The 16,018-nt window shown below is 41.9% G+C and overlaps 1 protein-coding gene across 1 annotated transcript; it reads left to right on the top strand.

The window, feature by feature from the left end:
- Nucleotides 1-3,119: 3,119 nt before the first annotated feature.
- psmd14 (proteasome 26S subunit, non-ATPase 14) lies at nucleotides 3,120-8,459 on the top strand. The gene is made up of 11 exons (XM_086194158.1): nucleotides 3,120-3,256; nucleotides 4,140-4,205; nucleotides 4,819-4,890; nucleotides 4,998-5,117; nucleotides 5,221-5,291; nucleotides 5,447-5,597; nucleotides 5,716-5,823; nucleotides 6,602-6,676; nucleotides 6,763-6,888; nucleotides 7,286-7,348; nucleotides 8,284-8,459. Exons 2-11 carry the CDS (start codon nucleotides 4,158-4,160, stop codon nucleotides 8,380-8,382), a joined length of 933 nt encoding a protein of 310 aa, XP_086050284.1. The 5' UTR covers nucleotides 3,120-3,256; nucleotides 4,140-4,157; the 3' UTR covers nucleotides 8,383-8,459.
- Nucleotides 8,460-16,018: the final 7,559 nt, after the last annotated feature.

The following is a 16,018-nucleotide window of genomic DNA, read 5'->3' as shown; positions in this document are numbered from 1 at the left end:
GTTGATGTCGTCCGCACATACCAAGCATTCTTCACCCCCACCTCCTCCTACCACACACACACACACACACACACACACACACACACACACACACACACACACACACACACACACACACCCGCTTCCTCTTCCTACCCTTCCCCCATCCAACATGTCAGAGAATCAGGATGCAATGAAATATAAGCAGGGGGCTGGCCTGGGCTGGAGGTCACTCTCCCCTAAGTATGCAGAGGCAGGATTAATAGACAACCTCAGACTTCATATTTGGATCCCCAACAAAAGTGTTAAATTATTGAATGCAGCTTATATTGTATGAAGATCACGTGACTCACAAAATATTGACTGCTGTATGAACTTATAAATACAGAGACAGGTCAATATATTTTGAGCATTCACATGTGATTGACCAGCTTATATGCAGGTGTTAAGGTGTAAACGAAGCATTTTCACTGCTGGCTTCGAAGGCACCGCAAGAATTCATTTGAAGATGTTGTTGATGTTTTTTTGAACTTCCATTGGTTTGACCTCCCCGGGACCTTTTATATTCATCAAACAGGAGCCCGAGTAAAGGCTTTGCTTGTTGCATCCAAAGGGAGGGGCAGCCTCCCTCATTACACCCTGGCCCACCCCCTCAATACAATCAGTCAACCCAGCCTTGATCTTTTGGAACCTTTTGGAATATAAATATGGCCGATTTTGCGTCCATAAAATTATGGTTAAAAAAAAGCAAAAAGAAAGCGCAGGCAGCTTATGTGGACACCTTGTTAGCGATGCAGCAGAGACACAGAGTGCGCTCAAGTGGCCTTGGAGTAATTGGACCGCACATTTGACTTTCCATTTAATGACGCTCATTTTATATTCACATAAACTTGCCACCAGCAGCCATCCTGCTGGAGGTCCTGCTGGAGATTTATAAAGCCGAGCCAAATCCAAATCTCATCTAAGTGTGGGGAAGCTCTTAAAGCATCAAATTTCTCTTGCTGATTTCCTCTGCTGGCAGGATTTAGGCCTCATGCTGGTGTCGACTTACAAGCCACCTCGGATGTTCCTTGAGGTCCAAACATTCCTAGCAGAATCATCAGCGGGAAAATCTCTGTAGAGAAGATTCCTTGTGCTTTTGAAGTATGTTTATTACTTCCTATTACATATATTTCAACTGGTCACTTGGTGACAGGACTTTCATACAGGATTAGTGTTCATCAACTATATTTTACAGATGAAAGTCGTCTCCTCTTGCCACTGTGCCGCCTTTAACCTTCCTCAAATGACTGAAATCTCCAATAGGTCAATTGATCCGTAGCCTTTGGTTCATTTATCAATCCATTCTTTGTTGGCTTGATTCATCACATGAGCAACAATGCGATTGAATAAATGGAAATGTGTCAACCAATCACAAGCAGAGCTGAAGTCAATGAGATAACCCCCTCAGCAATAATGATTCAGCAAACAGTAACGAGGGTCTACTTTGCTTGGATCCTGTATTGTCCCGGCTCTCGTCAAGCTATTGCTAACGTCAGTCAGTCTAATAGTGAAAGCCACCCCACAGTGGACCCACCCTTGGATTGTTCAGTACATATATTTATAAATGATTGATGACACATCCTGGATTATACTCCACTTGAAGGAAGCACGTCCTAGTGCAGCGTGTTCCACTGTGTTGAGGCAGCAGGAGGTCCCAGGGGTGTGGAGAGGGAGGGACGGAGGAATGTGGACAACTCTCTGCTCCTTCAACAACTGCTGCTGAGAACCTGAGGAATTTGGAAGTCCCAGCGACAAACTCAGCCTGCCAGAGGACTTGCCTGGCAGGGTGGCGTGGCCGGTAACACAGCTGGGGATTGTATGAGTCGTTCTACTCTGGATGGCAACTGTCTGGCGAGAATGAAAGCAAACAGAGGAGGTTTTTCACATGGTTTCTGATGATGTGGTTTGGCTCCGAGTTTCTGGCTCCTCAGGGGATATTGAAATGCTTGCATGTTGAAATATGAGAAACCACACAAACATCACTGCAGTTTTATTCTTTTCACTTTTAAAAGGGGGCTGCTGTATTCTATTGTCAGTTCTGTGTTTTCTCAAATGATAGTGGAAATAAAGTTGAGGCCAAACCTTAACAGTCAGTCCACCTGAATATGCACACATGCATTCCTCAAAATGCAATATGTCTATCTCTATCTCTATCTCTATCTCTATCTCTATCTCTATCTCTATCTCTATGAATGTCCATATCTATATCTATATATCTAGGGTGCTTCAGTGGAGTCTCCATGTTCTCCCTGTTCCTGTGTGGGTTCTCTCTGGTACTCCAGCTTCCTCCCACAGTCCAAAGACATCAAGAGGGGACGAGGCTGATTGATACTCTAAATTGACCGTAGGTGTGACTGTGAGTGTGAATGGTTGTCTGTCTCTATGTGTTGGTCCTGTGATGGACTGGTGACCTGTCCAGGGTGAACCCCGCCTCTCACCTGAAGGCTGCTGGGATAGGCTCCACCCCCCCCACAAGCCTTAACAGAATAAGAGGGAGAAAAAAAAATATATCCATATATGTGTGTATTACTTTAAGTTTTCCTGTGAAATACTGCAGTTTGATTTCTAGAACAACAACAACATTTCATTGTGCTTTGACTTCTAACTCTAATATCAAAATTAAAATAGGGCATTATTGGCTTTGGTCTATTCGTTCTTCGTACTTGTTACTTTATGCATACATATTTCAGTATGTTAGTAATTACACCCTTTTTGACCACCTATAATACAAAACATACCATCCACAATATAGTCACTTGGTGCTATGACAGTAACAAAGGAAACATAATCAGATATATATATTAAAAGATTGAGCTGAAAAATACAACAACTACTAATTATTTAATTAATAATACAAAAATAATTAGAAATATAATTACTCTGACGGCATAATTTTAATACAAAGTACAGCACATTTAATGTTGCGACATATTTCCCAAAAACATTGTCGTGTCGAGAATGAGCTGCAGCTTAGTAATTATGATTATTGTTTTTGTGATTTTTATGATCATGACACCTACAGTAGTGTGGCTGCGATGATCATTAGTGAATGTGGCGCCCCCGTGTGTATCTAATATGCAATTGACGGACGGAATTGAACAGCAGACGCCATCAGTGCGACGGAAGTAGTTTACCCATATAGACAATTCTGGCTGATTCATTGTAGCCAGTCGGTTTGATTCGGCTACAAATAGAAAAACAGACTCTGTCGGACATCTCAGACATTTGACAACAGGTAAGTATCGTCAAAAGTTAACATGGTCAGTTGTTCTCATAAAAGGCACCGAAGTGGAATCAGTGTGAGATTTTAGTCGCCGTTTTTTCTTGTCCGTAAAGATAAAGGCTAAGTTAGCATGAGCATGCTAACAGTACGCTAGTGCTTCAAGTAACGTGAACAGAATAGATCAAGCGATTTTATTTTAGCAAAGTTATAATTTCGTAAATGTTCAAGAAAGGTTTCATGAACTATTGAAAGGCATGTGTTTGTCCGAGTGTCTGCTGTGTTCACGGCTAAGTGATTTAGCAAAACAAAGCTAAGTAATGCTAGCTACCTAGTAACGTTAGCCAACTTCTAGTAGTTTTCGGGAATTGTTTGAGTTTTAAATCAGGCCTTCAGCGCTTTGACATAAATTAGATTAATTAGCATCTGACGCACAATTAAAAAAAACATTAATGTAATACACTACGAGGTCATTTTTTATCAGCGATTTCTCGCCAAGTTATTCAGCAGTACAACTTGTCACCAAATATAGTCGACATTAGTATATCTGTATGAAATTAAAACGACTCACATTAAGTTAGCACTTACATTTGTGGTGGGTATATTACACAATTGTGTGTGTGCAACACCCACTCAATCTCTGTTCAACTTTCAAGGTAGAAACACCCTGTCGCTGTCAGCAGCAGGTAAACTAAGTTAGTAGGTCCTGGATCTCAGTAAAATTCTTAGTCTCGTAACTATATCCGTACGAAAGCCCCGTTAGATAGATAGTCTGGGGAGGGATCTATCAATTGTCCATTTTAAATATTTGTCTCGACAGTAACATATTCAGAGTTTCAGAATTTGATGTTCCCTTCGAGTTCTGGGGAAACTGACTGAGTTCCTCTCCTGTGTCCAGTTGTAAACAGACCCTGCTATGGACAGGCTGCTGAGGCTTGGGGGTGGGATGCCGGGGCTCGGCCAGGTAACTATGTTTGGCTTTTGAAGTTTTAGTTAATATGTGTGTACTGAGTAGTTTGTCTTTTTGTGTGTGTGTGCGTGCGTGTGTGTGTATATATGTGTGTGTGTGTGTGTGTATATATATGTGGGTATGTATGTGTGTATATATATATGTGTATATGTGTATAGATATATGTGTATGCACATGTACTTAGCTTATCTTTTTGTCAGCATCTTTGAAATAAGCCAAATAATACTACTACTATCTTTATTTCAGCTACTACTATAACTATCAATACTACTACTACTAAAATATTGTTAATCAAAAACCATAACCAAAGGCTGTCATAGCTCAGCAGAAGTACAAGATCCTCCCAAAGTCATAGATATTTATAACTACACAAAGATCCCTCATGTAGTTTAGCATACTTCACATGTATAAATTAATGACTACTTCATGATTTAATTTTACCCGCCAAAAAAGTATCTCTGAAGTCTGGGTTTGATATAGCATACCACATGATTATGAGAAATTAAAAAAGTGAGCAAACAGGACTACTAAAATACTAATCAATATTTTGATGATGCTGATGTGAGAAAGTGCTGTGTTTTAAATGTGCTGTGCTTTGACTCCTCAGGGCCCACCGACAGATGCCCCTGCTGTGGACACAGCAGAGCAGGTTTATATCTCCTCTTTGGCCTTGCTCAAGGTAAGCATGACCCAGTTGTGTTATTACTTTTTAATAAATTTTTGATTTTGTCGTTGCTTTTGTTTTTTGATTAACTATTTCTCTCTGGTGTGGTTACTCCTTGCTAGATGTTGAAGCATGGGCGTGCTGGGGTTCCAATGGAAGTCATGGGTTTAATGTTGGGAGAGTTTGTTGACGACTACACAGTGAGAGTGATCGACGTGTTTGCCATGCCCCAGTCAGGAACAGTATGTACTCTCATCAGTAACTGCAGCGACCATGACGGCTGTACTATAGAGAAACCCTGAATGAGGTTATGAAGGTCTAACTCAACAATGTGTTGTCTCACAGGGTGTGAGTGTTGAAGCCGTGGACCCTGTTTTCCAGGCCAAGATGTTGGACATGCTGAAGCAGACTGGCAGGTAAAACTCCACCTACATCTTCCCTTGCTTTGTGATGGAAGACATTATTTAAGTTTGATTTGGAGGATGGTCAGTCCACTTCATTTCATGCTTAATTTGGTCCCACTGTTTATTAAATGACTGAGCAAGCTGTGTCCTCCCCCGCTCCTCTTCAGGCCTGAGATGGTGGTCGGCTGGTACCACAGTCACCCTGGTTTCGGTTGTTGGTTGTCTGGTGTGGACATCAACACGCAGCAGAGCTTCGAGGCTCTGTCAGAGAGGGCCGTTGCCGTGGTGGTCGATCCCATTCAGAGTGTTAAAGGAAAGGTGGGGAATTGTGGCTGCTTCAGAACAGCAGTTCTCCTCTTAGGAGCATTCTAGAAGACCAGCTTAGCTGATCCCAGGGTGCTTAGAAATAAAATTCAATGATGTCTGCCCTCCACAGGTGGTGATTGATGCCTTCAGATTGATCAACGCCAACATGATGGTGTTGGGTCACGAACCAAGACAAACTACATCAAACCTGGGTCATCTGAACAAACCCTCAATCCAGGTAATGTGTTCCTCCTTCAGTTTTGTACCAGTGGGTGCAGTATTTGCTCCATCACACCAAATGACTCCGTTTTCATCCAGACTGCTGTTTGACAGGCAGGTTGATTGGGATGAAGGTTTAACAACAGGCTCCGTTTGGGCTGCACAAGAGTTTAGAACAAGAGGTGAAAAAATATCGAGCAAGTTCAGTCGTCCTTGACAGCCGGATGTATCTTGACCTGAATGACTGATGGCCTCTTGGCAGTTTGTGCTCAGAGTTTCCTCACTGTACAGGGTAAAGTGCAGTCCACTTAATTTTGTACTCTAGTCAAAGATTCCAGTGAATTTAGGTAAATCATGGGATATTAAGTCCTCTGTAGGATTTTATCATGCTGTTGTTTTTTTTTCCTTTCATGTTGATAAACCAGTGAGCTTAAAGTAATGAGGAAAGGCCAGCAGTCGGTGTCCCTCGTGGCGTGTTTTAAAGAAGTGCAACCATCTCTCATGTTTTGGCTGTATGCCTCCTGCAGTCTTGCCACACGGTGCTGGTGCCTGTCAGGTGTAAACCTGCACAGTCCAGTCACCTCTTCCGTCAACATTACGAGAACTAAAAGAAACCAGGAAGGACGGCGATTCTGTTTTTTTTTCTCTTTAGTTCAGGTACATATTTGTTGCTTTGCTCCACAAAGCTGAACTCACTCTGTTGAGTGGTGCTCACACGTGTTGGATCCTCATTGTGATAGACTGCTGAGCAGTGATGGTGTGTTTTTTGTCCTTAACATCATTTGTTTGTGTTTCAGGCTCTGATTCATGGACTCAACAGACACTACTACTCCATCACCATCAATTACAGGAAAAATGAATTGGAGCAAAAGGTTTGAGCCCTCCCTCTATGCAGGATGACTCTTACTGGTGTTTCTGAGCAAACTTGGAAAAACAGGGGCTTTGATATGTTTCTTAGATGCTGTTGAACTTGCATAAGAAGAGCTGGATGGAGGGTCTGACCCTGCAGGACTACAGTGAGCACTGCAAACTCAATGAGACCATTGTCAAGGAAATGCTGGAGCTCGCTAAGAACTACAATAAGGTACAGCTGCAGACCTGGTCTGACTCAGGATTTTATAGTTCTGGACCCAGCCTGAAAGGACTCAGCAGCATAAAGAATGAAACACACTTTGTTATGAGATCATACATTTATTGACTTAAATACTGAAATCATGTTTTATAATAAACCTGCTGGATATTAATGTACAGATCAAATCAAGAGCATCATTCAGTCAGTGAGCTACTTTCTCCTGTGTGGGTGCTGAGTTCACCCCCACCCACAAGTATCTACTTCAGCTGGTGTGTAACAGGTGCACGCAGTCGTGTAGTATTTTTTTGGCTTAGCACAGTGTAAAATTGTACACAGAATCAGTCTTAAACACACGCAGAAATATGAGACTCCTCCACACTACTGATTCGCTGTCGTGTGTTCATCTCAGGCCGTTGAAGAAGAGGACAAAATGACACCAGAGCAGCTGGCCATCAAGAATGTTGGCAAGCAGGTAATTCAAATTTCTAATGCTTTTAAGTCAAGTTATTTCTTTACGTCACGAGGTGGTGTTGCTCTCGAGAGCTAAAGGTGTCAGAGAAAGAGAGGCCGCGATGAGGCAGACTTAACAGACGCGTTGTCACAAGCAGACAAGTAAAGAATCAGGTTAACCCTTTAAGACCTGACTTGATGTTCAGGTGTTATTGTTTTTTTATGTACAGTTGGGGAAAAGCAAGTTCTTTTAAATTGGAGCTGAAACTAAGCTTATTCATTGGCATGCAGTTCTATCAGGTTTTTCCTAAAAAGAATCTGATTTAAGGAAGTTATTTACAAAAATGAGTGTGCTTTAGGTTTTGTTTTTTTTTAAATTTCTGAATATGCTTATCATTAATATCTTGTTCATGTGCTTGTACACTCGGTAAGACGAAGAAAAACTCGGAGAACATTGTTTATGATAACATAATCAGCCTCATTTACACTGTAATGCCTGAGCGATCCTGGTGCAACAGAGCGGCTCGTCCCAGAGCACAAAGGGAGCTGGTTCTGAGGAGTTTGTCATTTATGCCAAAAAAGCATCATGTACATTTCAGGCCAAAGTCCTTTGAAAATTGAGTCATAGCAGGTTGCTGGGGGTTTACAAACAACCCACATCTGTTCCTGACAGCCTGAACCTTCATCCTGAGGCACTTTAGCAGTTTTCCCCTCAGCACTTAGACTTTTTGTACCTGCCAGGTAACTTGTGTCATTGAAGTGCAAGTTTGCCACATTTCCAGTGACTTGTGTCTCTCACTGACCAGGAATCAGCCCACCACATTGGTGGAAATCCCAACATGGATCTGAGAATATCAGATTCCATGATCCTTTTCCTGACTGAAATGTTCAATACACACGGGATCAGCGGCCATAGTCCCAAATCACATCTAAATGTTTGTTGTCTTTGTCTTGTAGGATCCCAAGAGGCACCTGGAGGAGCACGTAGATGTTTTAATGACATCCAACATTGTTCAGTGCCTAGCTGCCATGTTGGACACTGTAGTGTTCCAGTGATGACCTGTGTTTATAACTGTTAATATTGCAACCATTGTTTTCTTTTATATAAAAATAAATGTATGTATGAAATGAAGACCCGTGTTTGCTGTGTTGGAACCAAGTTGCGTAATTTCAGTAGCATTTCGGTCCTTAAAATTATGTTTATAGGTGAAAAAGAATCTTTGGGCCACCGTTTATCTTTGTAATACCAGCTTTGAACACCGGATGGCGCAAGCGTTCAAAGGTAAAAGGACAAAACCAAGACTCAATCCAGTACGTATTCCATCCTCAAAGTTTTGTTTCTGCTGCTGACGTCAGATGAAAGATTTCAATTTGATTTTGTTCTATTGCCATGAGAGGACAGAGCATGAATCTCAAAAGTGAGGCAACAGCAGTTAGAGAATGAACGATGAATATAATTGGAAATGTTTCCATTAGATAAAGCGGTTATAGGGACAGCTGGTCAAGACGTTGACAGGTCATTAGTGATCATACTTGTATTGATGAGGATGTTTCAAATCTGAAGTCACTAACTACATTTGCAGCCTTTGATAATAGCTGCTCCAGTGGGGCGGAATCATGATCTCAGAGTGGGAACCGCTCATGAATTTGGGGGGAATGAAAGGAGCCATAATGGGTTTACCGGATTTCAGCCAGCAACGCTGCTCGTAATGTTGTAATTTCAGAGACAGCAGAGAACATGGAGCATATGGTGTTTCTCCTCCCGGTCCAGCATTCTCTGACTACACAGAGCTGTGACAGACTTGGTTCCCTGCCATCAAACCTCCCTGGAGGGTCTCCTGGTGACATCATCTTTTGTTTATGAACATCCCACACTGGAGAAAAATCACTTTTCTAAGTGTGAATACTTGAAGACAGAGATGAAACGGCTTCCCGGTCAATTCATAAACGTAAATTTGGAGACACTGCCAGAAAACTGATGGCCTAGACATGAATGTTTGTGCGTATGATTTAATCCATGTGCTTGGAAAATTAAATTGGTCACAAGGAGCCTCAGAAAAAAAAAAAGTGTGTGTGTATTACTTTAAGTTTTCCTGTGAAATACTGCAGTTTGATTTCTAGAAGTGCATCGCTGAGCCTGGACATCCCTCCTGGTCAATAGCCTGCTGTTCTATTGTATGCAAGGCTAATTCAATTTTGCAATCCAATTATGTTTTAATACTTACTCAAACCAAATTACCCTAAGAGGATGTTAACATTGACTTGACACAAGGGTTGATAAATGTGTGTTGATATAAAATAAAACATGGTGGTTGTCCTCAAATTCTATTCCTCACTTGCATTGCTCTCTTAGAGCTGTAGCTCGATGGGTCCCAGGTCCTGAACGGCTCAGTTGGCTCTTTTCCCACCAGACTGGTTTGGGTTCTTGAGGATGTACTGTTCATGTGTTTGTTGGTTCTGTCTTCCAAAACTGGCCCGTGTTCTCATCAGTTTTGAGCTGAACCATTGCGTCATCAATAGAGAGCATCACACGCCTAGCGGAGCCGTCGCTCTCTGCTGCCAAACCCAAGCAGGACTGGAGCGATTAAAAAACAAACAAAATTCGGTCATTTCTGTGTTGACTTGATATGTGAGTCTGGAAAGATTGAAACTGCATCAGCAACCAGATTAAATCCACTGGCTCGTGCACGTGATGTGATACGATGCTACTAGGTGGGCCTCAGACAGGGCTTGACCCGCGTCATCGTGTGTGTCTGTGAGATGATTGCAAGAAAAGGCTTTGTGAGCCTGATTTGGGGGCTCAGAAGAAATGAATTGTTGGTGAGAACCCGAGGAAAGGTTCAAAAGATGGTTTTGGCCACAGAAAGCTGTTCTGTGGCCTTGCAGAGATGGTATGGCGTTAGCTGTGACACCACTGGTGCCTTTTGCCTTCTTAGACTTCAGGTTGTTAATGGGCGGCTGCATGTGAATCACTTGGCCTTTGGGCCTCGTGTGTGACGGGCACTGACTACCTCAACTTTTATCCCAACAGTTCCTCTTCATAGAGGGCAAAGCATGTATGAGTTAGAACCTTTTGTTTGAGTAGACTTGAATCGTTAAAAACAGCTGTTCCTCAAGCCGATACACACCGGTGTGTTTGAAAAGCCCACTGAAATAAGGGTCCTTTACTTGAAGTCCTTGACCTGGTTTTTTTGGGGCCGTCTTTGGTCAGAACACTGTGCACTGGTGGTTTGAGGGACACCAGCAACGCTTCGGCTACTGTTCACTTTTAAGAAACAGAACATAATGTAACCCGAGATTTTAGTACGCTGAGGACCTTTCAGTGAAAGTAGATAACAGTCGTGAATGTTTGCAGAGCGAAACTCTTTAAACTAGAAAGTTCAAAGACATGGAGAGATGTTTGTGTACTCTTGTTTCACCGCCATTGTGTGTTTAAAGTGCTGAATCATCAACGTTATTTTCATTTCAGCCTGCTGAAATCATGGAGGCATTGTCCGATATGGTTTATCCTGTTGGAAATGCCAGGAGATGTCTCCCAGAGATTACAGACTCATGCAACTTGTGTGCAAGTGTTTCCTCCATCATTTGCAGGAGCCACACAATGTTATCTCACAGGGGGGTCTTGATAAGACACTTCCCCTCCGAAAAGTTCAGTGTCGTACACAAGTCTGAAGCAAGTTTTTGTGGACAGACGCTTTCAAAAAGCAGGATATAGGAGTCGCAAACATGTTTTGTCCTTCTTGAATAAAGTTGGCTTGAGAATTCACATACTGCATATTTTACTAAATTTATGGATTACGTAAATCAACCCCAGTTTTTGGAGAGAGTATGTTGCACTATGCTCTCCCCTCACGGCAAACTACTTCTAAGCAGATGAGTTAAAAGGGGAGGCTGTAAACATGGCAGGGGCTTTAATAAACACTGGTGCTGCTTGGTGTGGCTTAAGAGCAGAGATCACTCCCATGAGGCCGCAGCCAAGTTCACAACTCCCTGCCCCGCCTCTGTGGAGTGGAGCCAGAGGATGAGTTAAGACCCTGTCAAGACAAGTCTATTCTCTCACAGATGAACCATTAAAAGTGTTATAGAATGTGAATCATGGCAAAAGATGCAGATACGTCAGCTTTTGTTTTTATAAGTTTCACAAAACTTGATGCTGAGTCAGATGTTGTGAAATGAGGAGAGGACACAGCCTATGAGTCCAGACGGATCTGAACCTTGTCTTTGTTTTACAAAGATGGTCTCCACCTGGCAAACTATTAATTTAATAAACATTCTTTAGTTTTTCTGGGGCATTTGAATTTATCACATTATCGAATGAGTATTTGGAACAACATGGAAATTTGTTTGTCAGTTACTCACCGTTAAAGGTTTTGAACGTATGAAGACATTTTTTCCCCTCCCGCTCAACTTCTGAATCCAGAATTCAGAAAATACCAGCCTCATGCTTTTTGCAGGAAGCTACTAGAAACTGAAGATTTATAGCATTTGCAAAAGTTAGTTTCCAAACTCTGAAAGTCGTCATCCAAGTCTTCTTAATATAGTTGCATGCACAATAGTCCACCAACACTTTGATTTCAACTGAAAATACCGAACTAACACGGCTCCAGTTCTACTTTCAATGGCATGAGCATGACCAGACTGAGCATTCACTTAAATCCCTCCTCCCAGCTCGTTCATGAGCCAGAACCCTGATGGTGGATGCTGACTTGTAGTAGAACAACAAATTGGGAGATGGTACCTTCAATGAAAGTGCAAGCTAAATTAAGACATGCACATGGTCTCACTTGCACCATAGATGTGGTGTGTGCTGTCTATGTTAGTCACTCTTTTTTTTTTTTAAATAGCTCAATTCAAAGTATTTGTGGCTTATTCAACACGCAACCGCCAGAACAAGACTTTGACTATACTGAATGATGCGTTTGGCAGTTTGGAAATAGAAGTTTTATATTGTTTTGGGTTGGTCTCAATCAGCTTCGAGATAGAAAACCAACAAACAAACATGCTAGCATCTTCTGAATTCTGAATTTCCTAAAGTTATGCACTAAGAAAAAACTTATTTGTGAATTAAGGCGACCTAACAGTTGGTAACTGATAAACAAAGATAACATTTGAGTGAAGTATCACTTTAAATGTCAGTGATTATATTATAACAGGGTAAACTCCACACCCTCGGCCCAACGAATCGATGTTGAGATGGTTTTGTGGCCCTCTCTTTATGTCCGACATGCTAATTTTGGAAGGGGGATTGTTCACACTAAGGTTATAGTTTTGCATTTTCTTTTTCTTTTTTTTCTTCATTTTGCTGTTTTGTTTTTGAATTCAGTTCAATTTGAATTCATTTTAACACAGGTTTTCTCGTTTAGTCTTTTTAAAAATATTTAAATTTAGTTCAGTTTTTGTGTCAGTTTCAACTTTTTGTAATTTGGTTTAACTGGCAACAGCGAGATTCAAAAAGGCCAGAAAAACTATGGTGTGATTAAAAATAATCGAAATATAACATTTGAAAAAAAACAAACGCATTCAGTCAGGAAAGAGCAACCATCCACAAAACAACTATGCTTTAACATTAAGAGTCCTAAGTGTGTGATCATGCTGCTTTGGTTAGACGAAGATTTTGTGGTGGGCAAAAGTCAAAATAGCCAAAAGACTGACGGCATTTGTGAGGATGTTCTTTCATCATTGCAAGTGAGTTTTGGGCATTTTAAAGAAACACGAGCTGTTAGGCAGCTGCATCGTATCAGTTTAAAGTCTGACTCCCTTCTTCACTTCACACCAACAGTCAGAGTGCCCCGAACCTGCAAAGGCCTTCATTCTCTTAACAGATTTGCTTGTACAAGAAATAAACAAATCTGTTCTCTGCTTCGCTCAGCACAGCAGTGGAGGATGGTGGGTACCTGCAGTGTTTTCTGGAAACTACCGCAGCATGTGAGAAATGGTGCCTGCTACTGTAAGAGGGGGCAGTACATCGGTAACTGATATATGAGGGAATGTGGTCTGTATTTGTATCGACCTCTGAGTCACACAGAGAATCAGACATGTCTTAGATCATAGTTTGAACAGGCAGTCATGGTCTGCAAACCCAGCCAGCTGAATACACCGAGCCCCAGTGAATCCATTTATACATGTCTGAAATAGAAGTAGTCATTCTACATCTTTGGCATAGCAGTTCTGCTGAACTTCACGTCAAATATATTTATCATATGACTAAACTTGTTATGAAAACGGGACACTGGATTGGAGCTGCGTCACTGGGCAGAATAGGGTTAACACAGCAAATTATAGACAGAGGAAACAGAGGATGTGGTGCTGGTGATAAACAAATCACATCTTATAAAAGTTTGAAATCATTACTAATTTGCATTCGCAAAAGCTCAGGCATCTTCAGTCATTGTCTTTCAGCTAGCACTTTAGGGAGGTTGTAATTAGTACACACAATACACACGATTTAGTACTCACAGTAGACTATTTCTTTAAACAGAGGGTATAAAAAAATTATGTGGCGAGACTCTGTTGCCCTCCTCCTGGAGCCGACACCTTATTGTGGTGGAGGAGTTTGAGTTCCTGAAGGACCCTGAGCTATGCTGTTGGGGGCATTTTGCCCCTGGTAGGGTCACCCTAGGCAGACTAGTTCAAGGCGCGGGGCCAGACAAAGAACTGTTCAAAATACCCTTTGTGGGAAAAAAGAGAGAGTTAGAGTACCCTGCCCAGAGGGTTACCGAGGCCCTGCCCTGGAGCCAGGCCTGGGATAGGGGCCTATCGGCGAGCGCCTGGTTGCTGGCCAGCCAACAGGCCAACAGGCCACCTGCAGGAGGAACCAGAAGGGTCCGATGCTTTGTGGATTGGGCAGCAGAACCAAGGTGGTGGCCTTGGTGGTTTGATCACCAGCTATAGAAATGGGCTTTTGGGACATGGAATGTCACCTCTCTGGGGGGGAAGGAGTCGGAGCTGGTGGATGAGGCTGAGCCTTTGCGGTTGGATATAGTCGGTCTAAAATTCCAAATTTAGTGCTTGAATGGGTGATGTCACGCTAGCTGTGTTCATGTTTGCGTGTTGGGTATTCAAGTTGTGGTCAGAAATAACTAAAGAGTACTTTTAATTTTTTCAAAACCCTAAAAAAGCTGCATGCAGTTAGAAGTGATGCTTGAGGATATCCTGGAGTCTGGTATGACCTTTTTTAATTTGATCAGCACATTAGTACTGAACGTACACCTTTGCAGAGATGATTATCAACCATTATCATTACACAACTGTTGGAGACCAATGTGAGGTAAGCTGAACGAAACTGCAGCAGTGTGAAGGAGGAACTTCTTGTGCTCTGTGCTGCGTCAAACGACGTTAATCTGCTGATTCCTGGAAAAGGAGACATGGACCAAGACTTTTTTTTTTTTGTAAAGGAGCATCAGCTTTGTACATGGAAGTTAAAGATTCAAATGTGTAGCCACACAGGAAGAGTCTGTGGCTGTCCAGTTCTTATAATTAAGTGAAGTCATTTCCCTCTTTGTTTGCTCTCTCTCTATTATGCAACTCAACCATATGCTTCCAATCCTGGAGAGTCAAAAGCAGAAGAATTTACCATAAACTCTTATCATCCTCAGCAAAGATTAACATATCAGTGAGTGGCTCAACCCCCCCTCTTGCCCTTCTGCGAGTGTTTGTTGAAATGTGGCTTTTAAATCTTTGGACTGTAAAAGTGATGCAGGCTAGTGACCAAATCAGCAGCTTCAAACTGCTGTTTTCACTCCTCTGTGAAGCCTCGTCCACCATTGTTGCGCCCAAAGCCTTTGCTTCCATAGTTGTGGTATAATAAAGACGGGAAGTGTTGTGATGTTACTTGTTGCCCGGGACTACATTTCCACTCTCTTCTCTATAATGTTACTCAGTGGTCCCGGAATGATGATGTCACTGTCCGCAGAGTTTCCACCACAGCAGAGGGCCTGCGGAGGTGAAGCCAGTGGGTGTGTGCGAGTTTGTTATGTGCAGTCAGACCGGCTGTGTTGGCACAAGGAAGAGAGCTGTGTGTTGAACAGAACCACAAAAGAGAGGGGTTGTTTTCATAGGTCTGGACTTCAGGGGCTCATGTGTGGGTTGGTGTTATTTAAGTGAAAAATTAAACACACACACACTCCTCATCCTTTATTATACGGTTATATAACGTATTCTTCCTCTTATGCAGAGGATGGGAAATGGAAAGACTGGCAAAGAAGTATTTTGAATTATGTATTACACGCATCAATGCCACATATTATTTCTTAATTAAATTGGAAATAGTCATAACTCAAGTTAACTTGGGGAGCCAAAACATTTTGGGAAAAGGTTGATGGCTGCCAAACAGTTATGCTGATTTACCTCTTTCCTGCAGACACTTGGAAAACCACACAAAGTGAATCTGAAAAGTCAAGGTTGGAGAATTGATTATATCATGATTCTTCTGGGTAACTTGCTGATCTAATTTTTTGATGCCCGTGTAATATAGTGATTTGGAGGAAGACAACAGCAAGGTTAAGTTAGAAGAACATAAATAACTTTGAAATAAAACACCAAACAGTCGCCTGGAAAAGACTTGTTTGTATTGTCAGATTAATTTCAGGATTAAAGAAATTGTCCTTTTTTCTCAGATAACGAAATTGTCGTTAAAAGTCAAATTCAAAAGAAAATCCGTTAAGCACAATATTCAGGTATGCATTATGAGGCA

Source organism: Aulostomus chinensis, chromosome 2 (genome assembly GCF_037954235.1).
Source record: "Aulostomus chinensis isolate RoL2024-O1b breed Wild chromosome 2, RoL_Achi_v1.0, whole genome shotgun sequence".
Lineage (NCBI taxonomy): Eukaryota > Metazoa > Chordata > Actinopteri > Syngnathiformes > Aulostomidae > Aulostomus > Aulostomus chinensis.
The sequence above is the reverse complement of the archived record's forward strand: the minus strand, read 5'-3'. Positions and strand labels throughout refer to the sequence as shown.